Genomic DNA, 17483 nt, shown 5'->3' with positions numbered 1-17483 from the left:
ATGTATGCTGGTGACATACTCATCCTTCTCATCTCTACCATGTCCCTGACAAAGGTGAATACTCGAAAAATTTAACCTCTAATAGTTTCTCATTTTACTGTAGGTGACGTCGCAAACAAAAGGCTGTTCCAGTTTGCTGCCCTCAGTTCTATAAGATGTTAAGGAGAAAAGATAATACTGTCAGTTCTTTTGGCTTGGTTTGTGCAGGTTAACCCAGCCCAGCTCAGGAGAGCTTTGCTGTCTAGAGTTGGTATATGTGGCTAGGATGGTGAAAACCTCACCCACTCAAGGGGAGTAGGTAAAAGTATTTGGTCCTGAATACCAGGTAGGGAGCCTTCCCTGGTAGCTCAGTTGATAAAGAATCTGCCTGCAATGCAGGAGACCCTGGTTCGATTCCTGGGAAGATCCCCTGGAGGAGGGCATGGCAACCCAGTCCAGCATTCTTGCCTGGAGAATCCCCATTGACAGAGGAGTCTAGTGGACTACAGTCCGTGGGGTGGCAAACAGTTGAACATAACTGAGTGACTAACCATAGCACATAGCACCAGTTAGGGAGTGTGTGTATGTGTGTGTGTGTCTCTGTGCACTTGTGGGAGTGGGTGTTTGCAGCAGGGCAGCAGGGGGTCAAATTTGGAAAAATCACCTCTCTAAAGAGGAAAAAAGCCAAGTGTTAAAGCATTTCAACAATTTTCCTATTTCCCGGTTTACTTACTAGAACACAGAAATCTGCATCTTAACCATCCCAAAGAAATCCAGGAATCTGCAGCTGGTTGGGGCTGGCCCGTCGGGTAGGCGCCTGCAGCTGGGGACTTACCATTGCACTGCCCCGTGGAGGTGAATCGGTAGCCGGGCTTGCAATCACAGCGGTAGCTGCCCGCGGTGTTGATGCACTCTGCGTTTCGCTGGCACACTGGGCCATTCTGACACTCGTCAATGTCTACGAGCAGGAGAGAACTGAATTACAAGGAGAGCAGAATCCAGTGTCAACAGGCAAGAGACAAGAACAAAATCTGACTTTACATTGGACCTGTTTCGTGAACCTTTTTCTTTGCTCTTGTTACTATAATCAGTCTATAGCTACAAGCAGACATGGTGGTCTGCCTCACGGAATCCTGCCCCTCTGCCTGAATGTTAAACTAAAGTGCCTTTGTTCAGTTCACAGGGAAATACCCTGACCCTGCCCACCTGTGAAGGACTGCAGGAAAAAACAAATTGATACATCCTCTCCCCAGTTCTGGCCAAACCATTTTGCAAGATGTATGGCCTTTTTACTTTACTTCCTCACCTCCTTCTATTCTGTAAAAGAAACTGGCATCCAGACCCTGATGAAATGGTACTCTATAAACTCTAGTCTGCCATCTTCTCTGATGCCAGGCTTTCCAAACAAAGTTGCTATTTCTTGCCTCAACACCTCATCTCCTGATTATTGGCCTATTGTTTGGCAAGCAGGTTGAGCTTGGACTTGGTAACAAAGGCAAATGAAGGCTCTCACACAACACAGATTTATATTTTCTTATTTTGATTGGTTCTATTGAACAAACGTTGGAAGATGGAAAGCTTTTCTAATTTTCCTGCTTTACAAATATTTTTCATAAATACAAATACTGGATTTATGACCATCTACAGCGTTAATCTCTAGAAAAAGTTGTGAATCTCAGCCTCAAGGGCCAGATTTGATAAGGGTAGAGACTAATATCCTAGGAAGTCTTGTATTTGCTCAAAGTGCAGGAGGTTTGGGGACTCAGTCAGGTTGTTTTGTTGTAGAGCCTGCAGAGCAGGGCATCTCAAACTCTGATGTGCGTCCGAATCACTGGAGATTTTATTGAAAGACAGATTCCAACTCAGCGTGCCAGGGGAGTGGCTCGAGAGTCTGTGCTTCCCATAAGCTCCCAAGTGATGCTGGTGCACTGGTCCACGGACAGTGCTTTGAACTACAGGGCTGCAGAAGCTCCTGCTTAAATTTCTGCCCCATGGCAGTCAAATCAAGGAAACTTAACATGAAGATTACACATAAAACCACTGAAAATAACCAAATGCTCGCTATCAAAGAAAAGAATAAAGTGGCTGTTGTGTGCTCCAGAGCTTTGCCTATGCTTGGGGAGTTGCTTGCTTATCTTTTTGAAATGTTACCAGCTACATAATTCAGTTCAGCTTTAGGGCACCACAGAATATACTGCACAGTCCAGGCGATATCAATGGAGCAAAATACATATTGTCTCCCCCTGCTCCTATGAGGCATTCTAATTCAGTCTAAATCCAGTATAGGGAGCAGCTAGTAACTCAGGTGAAAGTCAGCTTTCAGCACCAGTGCTGGGGTTTGCAGAAGTTGGCTCAGCCAAAGTTCCCACTAGGGGGCGACAAATACACCAACCTAGGCCTCCGAGGTGTGTGCTCTGTGGTGGGAAAACCTCAGGATTGTGGGCAGTCAGTGGGCCTCTCTGTCTAATATGGGGTGTGTGTCTCATACAGGAGCAGAGTATGCCCACCATGGGTTACCATGGGCCCAGGATCCAGCACCACCTTACCCACCAGGCCTGCCCTGCTCTTCATAAAGAGTGTACAGAAACACAGAGGGTAGCTTCTGTAGCTGGAGAAGCCAAAAGGTGTCTCAGACAAGCGTTTCCCTGATGCCTCAGATGCCTAACATCTGATCCTATGCATGCTGGGGGAGAGCAGACACACAGATCCTCCCTGAATCACTTCTGGAATCCATTCCAACTGCAGTCTGGCCGAGGCATGTGCTAAATCAACCTTCCTTTTCTGAGTCTGAGAGCTAGGAGCATGCTGGGAAGCAGCTGACCCTGGATTAAACATTCACCCTGAAGATGGATATCCTATGAAACGGAAACCAAAAGCTGGAGCACTTTGTAACCTCTGTATCAGCCGAACGCTGCCCTGACAGTGAGCCGCCTTCCACAGGTACAGCTGTAGGTTTTCAATCTCAAGGGTGTAACAAGATCTAGGTTGACATGGTGGTCATGGGTGGCCATGCCTCTGGTTTCTGGTCAAGGGCTGCTGCTTCAGCAGAGATACGTATCAAAGAAGCACTTGGGTAGAGTAACCAGCTCTGAATGGAAAAGAAGGGAAGATGCCACAGAAGCGGACAGGCATCCTTAGGCATGCACCACAGGTGGGGGACAGTGGCGATGAGCAGGCAGCTACCCCTAGCACCACAGGTCATCTGCTACGGGCTCCCTTCTCTTTTTCCACATCCTGCCTCCTCCCCACACCTGATCCTTGATGGCCTCCAGAAGCCCAGGGCCTGAACCAAAGCCCCAAAATGACTCTCTCTTTAGGAAGGCTAGGAATAGCTGTCACCCTGTTTCTAGTCCCCCACATAGCAGGCAGAGTAAGGGATGCTTGCCAGCTTGGCCACAGGAACAGAAAGCCTGGTGAGGAGAATTTAGCAAGCCTGTACTCAGGGTTATAACTTTACTCGTGGTCTCTAAGTTGTCCCCAGTTTAGGAGAAAAATATTTTTTAACATTAAAATGTCAACCTATGTGGTGTAATACATGCTCTAAGGAGCAATAAGCCTTTCTAACATGAACAAGAACTCTGTTAGAGGCTCTGAGTTTAAGTATGAAATAAGAAAATTACTCTAGCTATCCTAGGGCCCATGGTATATTTAATAACCGGCAACGTCCCTTTTACTAAAATGTAAAAGAACACTATCTTCCCCAGATGTCGGAAAAATATGAAGTGTGGTGAGGAATGCGCAGAATCACAGTACATACACATGGCGAGGGGAGGTAATTTGAAAATGAAAAAAGTACCATTTGCACGCATGCCAACATTCTTCGTATAAAATCGAATTTGCTGTTCTTGCCATTTGGAATTCTCTCATGCATTTGAAGTATTTGCATTAACCGTGTTTTCACTGGGGAGGAGCAAAGGCTCCGCTTGGAAGAGAACACTGATTTTGAGATTCAACTCAAGATGACTGCCCACCACTCGTGCTCACTTTCAAGCTGTGTAAAACAATAGCCATCCATTGGACACACCTAGGACCTCAAGGCTTTTTCATATCAGCTGGGAAATCTAATACACTCTGTGCTGAGGGAGGGGGCGGAGAGGGCTGGGGAATGGACATCCTGCTTTGCCCACTGGGAGTAGTTAGGGAATTTTTTTTTTTTTGCAATGAAATGTCTGTTGATCCACAGGGTGTCCTTCACTATGGCTAGAGTTTGATGAATTTCTGAAATTCCAATGTTGTAAAATTGCCTCATTTCTGGATGTGATACAGGGCAACATCTCTTACCTTCACAAACCAACAACTTGTCGTTATAGAAGAAGCCCACTGGACATTCACACCGGAAGCTGCCGACCATGTTGATACACACACCATTTTCACAGACCCCCGGGATCTCCCGACACTCGTCGATATCTGGAAACAGAGCAGGCACATGTGAGTGATGGCCTGGCATGTGGTCCCTGGGCAGGGTAAACGGGAATTGAAAGTTGGCTGCTTCTAACTAGTCCTGTGTAAGGTCTAAGGCCAAAGAAGAGACAGCACATGTGTATATGTGTGTGTGTGTGTGTGTGTGTGCTGGCATGTACATGCATGTACCGGGGTGGTGATGGAAGTGGAGGAAGTCAATGAAGAGCAAACTGGGATCACTGAACCGCTTGTCAGACACTCCTGTGTCTATCTCATTGATCATCTATCTTTCTGGTTTTGTTACAAAACATTAGCTCTGTCCAGGTGGGAGATTTTGCACCCACTGGGCCCTGTGCACCAGTGGAGCAGAATGAAAGTGACTGCCGAGAGTAAGTGGTCTCTCTACCCCAAGTGTGTGGTGGTGGCTGGTGGGAATGGGAGCAGAGAGCTGATGAGGAACAGAAGACGATCCCATGGTCAGAGCCAACTCTGATCTTCCAAATTTCTGCTCAACGCCCTGCTCCTCCTTCGTGTGGCCTTGGTAAGGAAGTCAAGGAAGTAAGTCAGGTCTGAGGATGTAAGCTGGGCCCAGGCTGACCATGTAGACAGAGCCAGAACTGAGGAAGGACAGTCACAATAGACTGTGGCTTCCCTAGGCCCGGGGCCGGGGCTGGCTGCTACACCAGGGTGTTACCGGCCCCTGGTATGCTGTCTGACATTTGATTAAGAACCAATACCTGGAAGTGGGGCTGATGAGGATTAAAGCAGGACCGAAGTAGGAGAGCACAGCCAGGACCCAGGCTGCTAAAGCAACTGGCGAGGGAGCTGTGTGGGCAAGTCGGGTCTCCTCACCAGCCTGGCGGGTCCACTCTCTGCCTGACGTGCTCTGAACTCTCAGCCATTCAGAGTCCTCTAGGATAATAACAGTAACGGTGGCAGCAATGGCATACTGCCTCACTTGCTATACACATGGTGTATTTCTCAAGCGTTTAAACTGGAAATAGATACCGAATCATCACAGCCCCTCTGTGAGATGGTCTCTAGGCACTCTGACCATCCTCATGATGCAAGTGGTGAGGACAGGTCGGAGGCTGGAACTCACCCAAGACCGTACAGCCACCAGGAAGTAGATTGATACCAGGAATCCACTAACAGGCTACCCCTCCTCCCTTATGCTTTTCCACAGTCAAACAATCTTCACAAAACCATTACTGAAGGACTTGTTATCCCAGAGGGCCCCTCTACCAGTCCCGTGCAGAGTTTCACAAAACAGTTCAGAAGCCAGGAGGGGATGCAAAGTTTTGGTCTTTCCAATCCATTAGGTTTCTGATACTGTTGTTGAGATATTTTTCTTTACATGTCAGAGTCAGGAGCCTCTGCCATGTACTTTGTTTGCCCAAGTTGTAGATGGCCACTGACTTTCGTGGAACCCACAAGAGCTGCTGCACTTTCAGAAGAATCACACCCTAAAGCCAATCTGCTTTGAAGGAGAAAGTTCACAGGCCACAGATTTATGTTAGACCTTTTTCTAAAGGGCTTGATTTTGTTTGAAGACAAATTGATCTCTTTAATAAAAAAAAAAAAGCTTAGAATATCAAAGGGTATATTTCCATTTTGAATATACATAATTATGCTTTAGATTTTGCACACATTTGTCATGTATGTTGTTAAAAAGTGAGGCAAAGAAATATCACAGCTATGTATCATCAGCAAGAAGCAAAAAAAAAAATTTCAGACATTCTTGAACTATGTATGGGTTAAAACATGAAGTGTTATGTTCACATTCATTTGTTTTAAATATAAGTGATGTATTATCAAGTTTAACAATAACAGGCTGGGTCAAATTTCTAGCCATTGTTAGGCACAACACAGCAAAAGCACATATTAAAAATTATATTTTCTTTTCCTGTCTGGATTCCATTTGAACTTCAACTTGGAAAAGTTTATATTTAAAGACAAGATTAATAAACTTGCTATAGTTTTAACCCCACACGAATGAGTTCTATATGCCAACAATCTTCAGACTTTTCAGAAGGAGAGTAGAAAGCTTAAATAAAACAAAGTTTCTCAGTCATCTAAATATTTTGTCATGCTGGAATTTGCTAACAATAAGTATACTGCTAACTATCACATTTCCAGTTTTCAAGAGCTAGAGGCAAAGCAAGCTGTGAGTCAGGACTGGGTTCTGATCCCAGTTCTGTTATTAATTAGCCAAGTGACCTCGGCTGAGTCCCCTTCCCTGTCTGGGCCTCTGTCCCCTCAACTGTAAGGCAAGGCGTTTGGCCTAGAGGATGCCTGAGGCCTCTCCAGCTTTATTAGTGGATGCTGTTAATGCTGTTTTGAGTCTTTGCCTGCTGCCAACATTGGAGGGTAGGCCTTGCTGGGGTACACGCCTGGTCCGTCCATGGAGAACCACTACTATTACAGACCACTTATCTTCGGATCAGAGAGTCTAGGGAGATGAAAAGATCTGTTTTGGGAAGGGGAAAAGCAAAGCAGCTGGGGCCAGGTGTTTCATGCCAATGTCATTTAGCAGGTTTTCCTTCCAAACCATGAAGTTTCTTTGGATGTTGACTAGGCTGCGGAGCCATATGGATTTGGCACAAAGAGAGCCAGGCTGATTGCTGGACCAGACCCTTGTTTTCTTAAACAAGGTCACTGGAAAGGCTGATGTGGATTTCAGTTTACTTATTAGCAATAAGGTGGAACAGACCAAGTGGTGATGTTTGCTACTAGACACAATCGCTCAGAATTCAGAGGGGCATCTGAGGATCCATATAAATCACACTGGGGAAAAACTCGGAGAATGCAATGGCTTTCCATCTTTTTTTATGTTATTTGGTTTTAAACCACAAAGGCCTTGCTTCTACTGGCTGAACGCTGTGCAGTATTTCTGAATCTCACATAAGCATCTCGAGCACTGCAGTGGTCTCTGCTCCAGTTACCAGACAGGGCCTCAGATTGGAAAGGCTTTTATATTTCACATCTAAAAATCCCAAAGCAGATGACCTGAGAAGATTCCCTGTGAGATAAAACTGATCTACCAAACGGGCTTTATGTGAACAACCCACACATAAGGATTGGTATGAACAGTCATATTAAACTCTTGTCTTAGTCAGACGGAAGGATTGGGAATTATAGTCAGATCAAACGTCAACTGGCTTTACTCCCAGAATCTCTCTTTTTGTTGATGCCTAGGGTTGGTTTAACGAAGCTTGATTGTGATTTTGTGAAAAGCTTTCCAGTCCCCTTAATCATGACCAACAAATGCTGCTGCCAATTAGGTGGAGCTACACAGGGTGTCTGCACAGTTTGTTTCAAACTAAGAATCAGAGTTTCAATAAAGGTAAATGGCACTGTTTAATGCTTTTTCCTTCTAAGAAACAAAAAAAAAAAGCAAATTTGAGAAAATAACAGTGTGTACTTCCTTTTCTTAACACAAAGGCAGAGACAAAAAGTTGCAACAATGGCACTGTAACTCACCGACAGGTAAACCAGTATAAATGTCGATGACAAAGCCTGGCCGTTGACTTCCACAGAGTGTAGCAAATTCATCTGCAGTGAGTGAACAAAGGTAGGGTGAGTGGGGTGGGAATAGGATAGGTGAAGAGCAATAATGAGCTAAACAAAATTACTTTGAAAACATTCTTAAAAGATATTTACCTGTATTTGGAAGAATTTAAAATAAATTGACCTTTGTAAAAAAAAAAAATTGAGAATTTCTACAGATGGTGTAACCTTGTCCCTAAGAAAAATTATGAAGGAAAAGTGACCTCATGTTGACGTAATAATGAGGCTGAAACAGAGGTCTCTATATCAAATGCTCTCCTTTGTATGAGCTTGCCTGGGGGAATTTGGGTTTCTATGGGGATGTTGTTCAGCTCTGAAACCTGGGACTGGTCTGAGTGGCTCTTTCTACTCTGTATTAAGGAATCTAGGATTTAACAAATGTGTACAAAAGCCATTTCCTTGGCAGACTGGGGATAACAATAGCAAATGTAGCTAAGTTCTTGATTTCAGGTCTGTTAATGACTCATTCATGTCAAACAACTACCTTAACCTCATTACTTTAATTTTTGGAGCCGGATTATTATTTTTGCTGCAATTCTTTTATTTGCTCCCTCTCCCCTCCCCCACCCTTTATCTTTCTCCCCCTGACATGAATTTTCATCAAACTTGTGAATTAAGGATGCATTCAATGTCATCTGTGGTTCCTTTAACTCTGAGATTCTGTAATTCCTGATCATGAGTATAACTGATATAGCATGGCATCAATTTAACCTCAAGATGGCCACTCCCTTATGGGTAAACCTACTGAAAACTAGTAAAAGGTTTCTGGCAGTATTTTAAACAAAACATAGCACGTTCTTTTCCTAGTGCTTTCTTTCCTTAATCTATGAGTTCACTTCCAACCAGTGTCACGCCAGCTCCACTGACCATCCAAACTTCAGGGCCTCCTAAAATGTGTGCAGACTGCATAGCTAATGAAAAGCCATGACTGGATTTGGCCAATATTCAACATGAAGATGAAATCTTGCATTTTATATTAAGAGTATGCAGATACCTAGAACTCAGACAGATATTTCTGAAAGTAAACGATAGTTGTTATCAGAGCTCTCCATAGTGGTCTGCAAGGGAACGTACAATGGTCCATCAAGGTAAAAAATAAAAATACTAGGATAGCTATCTTTGTAAAATCCAATTTAAAAACTAATTTTGTGTACATTTTATAATAAAACAGTTTCTAAAAATAATAAATACATTTCTTAATATAATCAAAAACAAATATACAGAGACACATGTACAAATACTTTTACTTGTAAATACACACACATCAAGTGTGGGTAACTGCCAGGTTTTTTAATGATAGCTATGTATAAATAATCTTGGGAAAGATTGAAGGCAGGAGGAGATGGGGATAATAGAGGACGAGAGGGTTGAATGGCATCACCAGTTCAATGGACACGAGTTTGAGCAAGCTCTGGGAGATGGTGAAGGACAGGGAAGCCTGGCATGCTGTAATCCATGGGGTCTCAAAGAGTCGGACATGACTGAGTGACTGAACAACGATAACAATGTATGATAAAAGATTTGAAGGCTAACAGTCAGGATCAGGGGTCAGCAAATATTTTCTTAAAGGGCTAAAAAGTAAATATTTTAGGTTTTGCAAGCTGTGCAGTCTTTGTTAAAATTACTCAAATATTTCACGAAAGCAACCATAGATAATATGTAAATAAATTAGTGGGGCCATATTCTCATAGAATTTTATTTACTAAAATTTGAAGTTCATAAAATTTTCAGATGTCAAAATTACTTTTAGCTTGCGGGCCAAAGAGAAATAGGAGGCAGGCTGGATTTGACCCACAGGCTCTTGTTTGCCAAACCCAGGTCTAACAACATCTTGCAGAGTGGAGACAACTTGTAATTCTAAGTGATGGCTATTACATTATTTCTGGAGGAAACAGTGGATGAAATGGTACATTTTACTAAAAAAGAATCTGCTGTTTTTTTTGCATTGTCAATTAGCACCAGACAATAGATTGGGTATTTTACATATCACTGTGGGGAATGGAGTAGACACCACACAATTCTCAGACCAGTACTGTGCATGGTAGTGTGTTCACCCTAAATCAGAAAGATGGTGGCCCAGTGGCTAAGACTCGGCACTCCCAATGTGGGGGGCCTGGGTTTGATTCCTGGTCAGGGAACTAGATTCCATACGCCACAACTAAGACTTGGCACAGGCAAATTAATTAATTAATTTTTAAAAATCAGAAAGATGATCTAGATCATTAGTAAATGACACCATCATGATATATATCATCTCCCATATAAGAACACTGCACCAAAGTTTTTGCTTCATTTACTCTTAGAATATGAATTAGACTCTCTTCTTTTTCAAATAGATAACATTATATAGATTTTTCTGTATGAGGATATAAGAAGAAATTTCTCTATATCAAGGAGTTGTGCTTTTCTTTTTTTAATCTGGCTGCGCTAGGTCTTAGGTGCAGTACACAGGATCTTCCATCTTTGTTGGGCATCCAGGATCTTTAGCTACAGCATGCACTCTTAGTTGTGGCATGTGGGATCTATTCATAGGCCCCTGGCCAGGGGTGGAACCTGGGCCCCCCTGCATTAGGAGTGCAGAGTCTTAGCCACTGGACCACCAGGGAAGTCCCCGAGTCATGCTTTTCTTTAGTTCTGAGTTTGCTCTGCGGTCATTGAGACTGTTAGACTCGATCACATCTCTCTTTATACGAGCTGCTAGAAGGTTTAGAGCCCAAGCTGTTGCTCATCACTGGCAAGTGTGCAGGACTTCCCAGCTTGGATCTTGCATATTAATTATCCTTGCTTTGAGTTTCTTACCCATGTTTGCCATTTGCATTAGGCCTTCTTATTTTACGTATGCATCTTTGTGGGCCATCTTGAATTCTTTTTGGAACAAGATTAGTTATGAATAAGTAAAATTGATGGTAATAAGTAAATAAACAATATAGGAATATGGTTTACTTATCTGTCAAACTGCTTTGCCCACTGTTTCCAGACTTTAAGTTATATGGCGAACTCCCTAACAATAACAACTTCTATATTTTTGTGATATGCTCAGTCTACAGGCTGGTAAATGAACTTGTGTAATAAATTGGAAAATATATTTTATGACTCAATTTTCAACTCAAAGGACCAGATCATCTGAATTTCAACATTTGCCTTTGTGAACTAATCTTTTTTTATGAAGATGGACAAAGCACCCTTTTTCTCCCCTGGCTGAGATTCCTTTCTCCAAAAATTCACGGGGAAGGTACCATCTTTCTGGTAATGGCGAAACTAAAACCCACCTGTGCTTGGGATGGGGCACTGTTCACAAGGCTTGTTCCAGGCCCGGCCAATGTTGTAGGAACAACAGCACATCTTCTTGGTCATGTTGAACAACAGTTCTCCATCACAGGTCTGGTTGTCAGCATAATAGTTCCTGTAGCACAGACTCCTCCTCATATCTAGAGGAGAGGAGGAAGGCAGGGACTGGTGACGCTGTGGGGAAATACTGACAGGGAGATTCTAACAGGGATGCTCAAGGAAGGAGTCTCTTTTGAACTATATTGTTAACTTGACTTCGATAAGAGCGGTAAAAGCTGGCTCTCAACCTTCCATCTACCTCTGCTGTCACAAGGAAAAGGACTTTAAGAAATATCAGGTTGGCCCAAAAGTTTGTTCGGGTTTTTCTAAAACATCTTACTAAAGAACCAAACAAACTTTTGGGCCAACCTAATATATTCCCTGGTGTTCTGTGCCACAGAACTGAGTCATTATGTAGCTGTGGCCTTAATAAACTTTACATGACTCTCCACCCAGTCTCCTAGTAACAATACTCCACTGCTCTTGGCAGTGATTTTCTCATTTCCGACTCATGATGTTTTAATACTGTAGGTCAGTGCTGTAAATATCATTGTATAAAGATACACCCAGAGTCAAACAAAAGAAGTACTATTAAACCTTTGTTTGGGATTTTCCAACATTACATTTTAAAGAAAACTCCCAACCACCCACACGAGGTGCTGAGAAAAGGCCAAAATTATGGTTTACAGGGGAGGAGGCAAAGGGTGGCAGCACTCGCTCTGATGAGTAACATAACATTGAAGATGAATTGCTGGGCTTGGAGGCTCTTTTTCTCTTTGCAGATGAGGACTGAACACGCTTTATAAAGAAAAGTTGGGACTTACCCATGCAATTATTCCCCCCATTCACTTGCATGTAGTCTGGAGGGCAGATACAGGTGTAGTTGCCAACAGTATTGTAACATGTCCCTGGACCACAGATTCCGGGAGTTTCACATTCATTCACATCTATAATCCCAAAAGAAAGTGGTATGTGAATACAGAAATTTCACTTTTTGGAATGATCTGGAACTTGGGGGTCAATATACATGTTGATAGTGGAAGAGAACATCCACAGGGCACTTTGCAATCTGGATAAGAAATGTGGATGTTTCATTCATCAATGTCCTTAGCCTGTGCTGACGTGTGCATTTTCAGGAAAAGAGTTTTAGAAAAGGAAAATGTACCTTCTGATGTGAGTTCTTAATAAATGAGTCTAAAACATCCTCAAACACATGCAGCGATGGAAATGTGGAAAAATGACAATTCTCAAATATCTTTCAGAAAGACAACTATGTCCTTCATATGTTCACAAAATCTCAAGAAGGATTTGATATAACCTGAAGCCATCAAACACTGGCTTCATGAATCTGCAATGGTAAGGCAGCACAGAAGATAAGCCTACAGAAGTAGTATATCATGCATCCTTCCCCATTTTCAAATACAGGTGTTGATTCTAATTTATGTTAACTCTATGGGTCTTAAGCTGTGTTGTATACATTGTGATGTTTGACTACTACTCAACAAGGTTGTCACTGCTAAGGTCACCTATTAAGCCTTTTGGAGAACCAGAGGACTATTTCTCCTCCAGGACACAAGAAGCTCTCTGCCCTCATCAGCGTGTAACTCCTATATACAGATGAAAACCATTTCCCCACACCAGTCAGTGGTCCACATGCTCTGAAAGTTAACAGCAGTCAATAATCTCCATCTTTTCAGTAACACAGGATGAACAGGCGTCATCACTTACACAATACAACCAAAGGAGCTGCCTCGGAAGAGAAGCTCACTCAAATGCTGAGTACAAATGATGAGTGGTAAAGGACAAGACAAGGAGCCCAGAATTGCCCAGAATACAGAAGCCACTGAAATGAGACCTGGGCTACTCCAACAAAAATGGCTTTTCTGAAGAGAATGGAAAATTCACTGTAGGTATAAATGGGACTATGGCTCAAGATAACAAAAACGCCAATTTTCACATGAAAAGAGGGAGATTTAGGGTATGCTGAACATGATATTACATCACTAATATGAGTGCAAGCTGCCACATCTGTGGCATAGTTACCTGGCCATGATGGCATTTAGACATTTTGCTAGAGTCTCAGTTTTCCTGGGGCCTAACTGTACGTTGGTTTTTGAGGTCAGTTCTCAATATCTGAAAGAACTTATCATTCTAAAAGGGCCATTTACCATCACACACTCGGGTATCTTCATTCAGGTAGTAGCCCGTTGGACAGCGGCACTGGAAGCTGCCAAAGGTGTTGATGCATTTCCCACCTTGGCACAACCCTGGGAGCTCCTGGCACTCATCAATATCTATCAAGATGAAAAGGACAGCATGTCTTTAGCATTGTAAATCAACTCAAGGAAGTTCCAAAGGGGCACGCTTTAAGTTAAAGGAAACAGAATTACCTTCCAATATAACGGTGATAGGGTTGGGTCGAAAACCTTCTCCTCCAGGACAAAGAATTTTGTACTCAGCTACGGAAACAAACAAACAAAATCAGATTGAGTTCTCTGAAATCTAAAATTTCTAGAAATAGTATCCTCAAGAGAAATACAGACATAGCTACCTGAAAATATTCATTTACAGGAATTTTTGGCAGTTACTCCACCCAACTGAAGCAAGTTAACATCTTTGTATACACTTGTCCTTTCTAATGGCTTTTTCTATGTGTGTCAAGCATAAGGCTACTGTCCTCAGTCTGTGAACCTTCCACCTACTCTCTGGTCTTATGTTTTTATGAACTATTTTATCCTTTATCTCCACTGTTCTTTCTTTTAAAGATTTTTCTTTCCATTTTTATTTTATAACAAACTCCTCCATTTTTATGTTTTGTTCAGTTTTACTTCCTGGGAATCACAGCTTCCCTTAAATACTGCTCACCAGCTCATCTCCAAAACCTTTTCCAAACAGAGCCTTAGGAAAAGCTGTCCTTTCTTGGTTCCCACCCTCTCCTCTCCTCAATGACTAGAGGGCTTTCTTGCCTCTCCATTTCTGCTGATGGCAACATTGATTCCCCTGGCTTCCCAAACCAGCTTTTTACAGGGTCCTCTGATTTCCTCCAGTAATTTTGTCATCCAGATATTTCACTCAAAAACATTTCTTTCAGCACCACATACCAGTGTGATCCATACAGGAACATATGGATAAGAATGACCCTCATCTGCTATAACATTCTAATAAGCATCTATACGAATCAGTTCTTTCATAATCATCATGGTCTTTCCAAATCTGATAATCCCCCTTGTGGTTTTCTGAAATTATATGTATATATACTTAAATGTATATATGCATAGATCTCAGTTCTAGCTCTGATCCAGTTTGAGGTTGGGTGGACTTCTAATGCTTGACTTATCATTCTTACTGAGTAGAACTGACCCCTACCACCACACACACCTAAACATCTTGGTTTGATTCTTTCAGCATCGATGAAATTATTAATAACTATCCTCCTCTTTTATTTTTCTCTCCTCCTCTTTCTGTGATCGTCCGCTCTTTTTAAGTCTCCTCTTTCATGTCACTCCCTTCCTTCAAGCCCCAATTAAAAAATGCACCAAGTTATCACCACGCACTGCAAATCAGAACTGACTTCTGTTTCTGAAGAAAGGAGAGAAAGGGGTGCCTGCCCAGCATTCGTTTCTGTGCTGAGTGCTTTACAGGAATGGCTTCATTTAATCCTATGAGGCATCTTATGAATGAAGAAAGAGGCTTGCTTACTCCAAAGTTACATGCATGGCAAGTGACAGAGTGCTAACTGGAACCAGGAACACTCTTTCTTCCACTCATGGCACTGACTCTGCTCTTCTTTCTTCTCTTATTGAGGTCTACATTGAATAACAGCTTTCATGTTTAGGTAGTATTTTGCTAAACTGTATGCTCCCGGAAAGCAGGAACTGGCAATTAGATTAGAATTATCCATCCAATTATCCATGAATTATCACCTTTGCACACACAAAGTATATCTTCTAGGTACTCAACAAATTCCCTTAGAGAAACTGAGTAAGTGACCCTTCAACAAGAAAAAGAATCAATACCTATCTCAATATACCTGATAAGCAGCAGCCACTCAGCACATTTTGCCCTGGAAGCTATATCTGACTCTGAGTCATAATGCAGCATCCACTTAGAAAAATGCAAAGCTGTTTGTTTTTCAAAGACTAATTATTTATGTCCTTAAAACACATTCTAAACCTTTCTTTTAAGTCATACCATAAGACTGGAACAATCTTCCATTTCATATTTGCTTAACTAATGGCTTCTTTTTCACCTAGGGAAACTCCACTCTGTCCTAGAGCTTCTAAAACCAGCCAACAGATCACAAGAGGAGAGATCAATGTGTCCAAATATGACATAATTAACCTAGTCTGGAAAACCTTCTTTAAAATAATGCTATCTTCTTTACACTCAGACAGAAATGAGATGTTACCTGCCCCACCTCACCTTTGAGTGCAAGCCAACTGGGGAGGCATTCTGACTCCCACATTGGGAGTGGGATTCCTCAGCAGGGCTAAAATGAATGATCTCCACCCCTCAACCCCCACTCTCTCCACCAACTGAAGAACACAGACCAGTAGCAGCTCCCTCTCTGGGTGGCGTCTATCCTCTGGAGTTAGACAGGAGAACTGGGCTGAGCTGGACTAATAATAACGAATAGGAGGATGTCCACTTACATGTGTTCACAGGCGGGCACAGCTCACAAGGAGTGCCCCAGGCTTTACCAAGAGAACAGCAGCAGGAAGCCTTGGAAACACCAACTCCAATTTCATTGCTGCAGGCTGTATCTCCATTGTCTCCCCGAGGACGGATATCCAAATAGCAATTTCCAGAGCGGGTATCTATTTACCACATGCAAACAAAAGAAGTGTCAGGCAAATTCTTTCTACGTCAGGGTTGAAAATTCAAACCGACTTCTGAAACTGTTTAAAAACCATAATTTAAACTAAAAAGTGCCGCAACACAGACACTGGGAATTGACCTAGAGAAAAGGACCTGAAAATACAAACCAGATTCAGGAAATGTTTACATTTTGTTGTATTATTTTATTACTTTTTTTCAGAATTTGAGAATGCAATGTTCCGTATTGCCTTAGAAATAACCAACAGTGTGTTTCTCTGAAAAGTGTTTAAGATCTTACCGACACAGCCAACTCGAGTTGGATTCAGCTCAAAATCGGGTGGACAGTCACAGGTATAGCTGCCTGGAGTGTTGACACAGTTCCCACTGATGCACGTGGTTGGATCCAGGCATTCATTAACGTCTAGAACCGAACGGCGAGGGGCAGAGTTATTACCTGAGCCAATGTGGGGCAGGCATCACTGTAAAACAGTAGCACTAAAATCTCGGGCTCCCAACTCGAATTTTTAAAGAGTTTCCAGTTATAATTGCCCCTAGAAATATAGTCTTCCACTTCTGAAACAAAATCCCTCAGGAAGGAAATATGTCATAGTCTTTGGTCTCTTTCCCCTGGAACACACTTAGCATTCAAATTTGTCATCAGGAGAAAATATAACTTTGGAACGAGGAAAAATATTCCAGTGAAGGTAACTGAGAACAAAACACTACTGTGACCTCAGGTCAACCAAAAATTCAGACACAGGTTTTAAGAAAATATATTTAATATGTGCAGCTTGTTATTTTATCAAATGAGAGCAAGATGTCTCAGGGAAGCGGCGGGAGCAGGCGACTTCTGCTGCTTCCCCCGCTGGGCGGACTGGCCTCGCTGTAGCTGAGCGCAAGCGCAGACCGCATGCATGAAGATTAGTATGTTCCTTCAGGCCTACTAAGAGTCTCTTTCCCATTACTGATGCTGGGTTGAATATTTCCCTTTCAGTTTCGATTCCAAAAACGGAATTCCAGATAGTTAGGACATGGGTTTTGGCAAATGCCATCCCTGTGTAATCCTTTTGTCTATTTTGAACACTTGTGAAATATTCAAAACCAGACAAGCTGGTTCAGAGAGAGATGGGGGACTGAGGATGATACCTTCCCCTCTGCTCCTCCTGCTCGGATCTGGTAACCCTTTTGGAGGTTCCGTTGTGAAAAATGCTTTCGCTCAAATCTCATGGGATCTTAGAGTGGGCAGGGCAGACAAAGAGCAATTAGGGTGAGGAGGAGGGAATGATGCTGGTGGTGATGTGAGACACGGAGGAGAAGGCATGGCAGTGGAGAGGTGACTTGCTGCAGAATGCTAGAGACTGACTTGGTGTCATAATAGTTTTTAGGAA

At 42.6% G+C, this 17483-nt stretch overlaps 1 protein-coding gene across 1 annotated transcript in view; it reads right to left on the bottom strand.

Annotated features, from left to right (window-relative positions):
* Positions 1–17483, bottom strand: part of FBN1 (fibrillin 1) — a 257123-nt gene that overhangs the window by 50524 nt on the left and 189116 nt on the right. Inside the window, exons 37-45 of the mRNA XM_043473020.1 lie at positions 16394–16516; positions 15930–16094; positions 13668–13736; positions 13446–13571; positions 12102–12224; positions 11220–11378; positions 7864–7935; positions 4261–4386; positions 815–937 (exon numbers count right to left, since the gene is read on the bottom strand). Coding sequence (XP_043328955.1) covers positions 815–937; positions 4261–4386; positions 7864–7935; positions 11220–11378; positions 12102–12224; positions 13446–13571; positions 13668–13736; positions 15930–16094; positions 16394–16516 — 1086 coding nt within the window. The remainder of the gene's footprint in view (positions 1–814; positions 938–4260; positions 4387–7863; positions 7936–11219; positions 11379–12101; positions 12225–13445; positions 13572–13667; positions 13737–15929; positions 16095–16393; positions 16517–17483) is intronic.

Source organism: Cervus canadensis, chromosome 6 (genome assembly GCF_019320065.1).
Source record: "Cervus canadensis isolate Bull #8, Minnesota chromosome 6, ASM1932006v1, whole genome shotgun sequence".
Lineage (NCBI taxonomy): Eukaryota > Metazoa > Chordata > Mammalia > Artiodactyla > Cervidae > Cervus > Cervus canadensis.
Note: the sequence above shows the minus strand (reverse complement) of the source record. Positions and strands in the feature narration are given on the sequence as shown.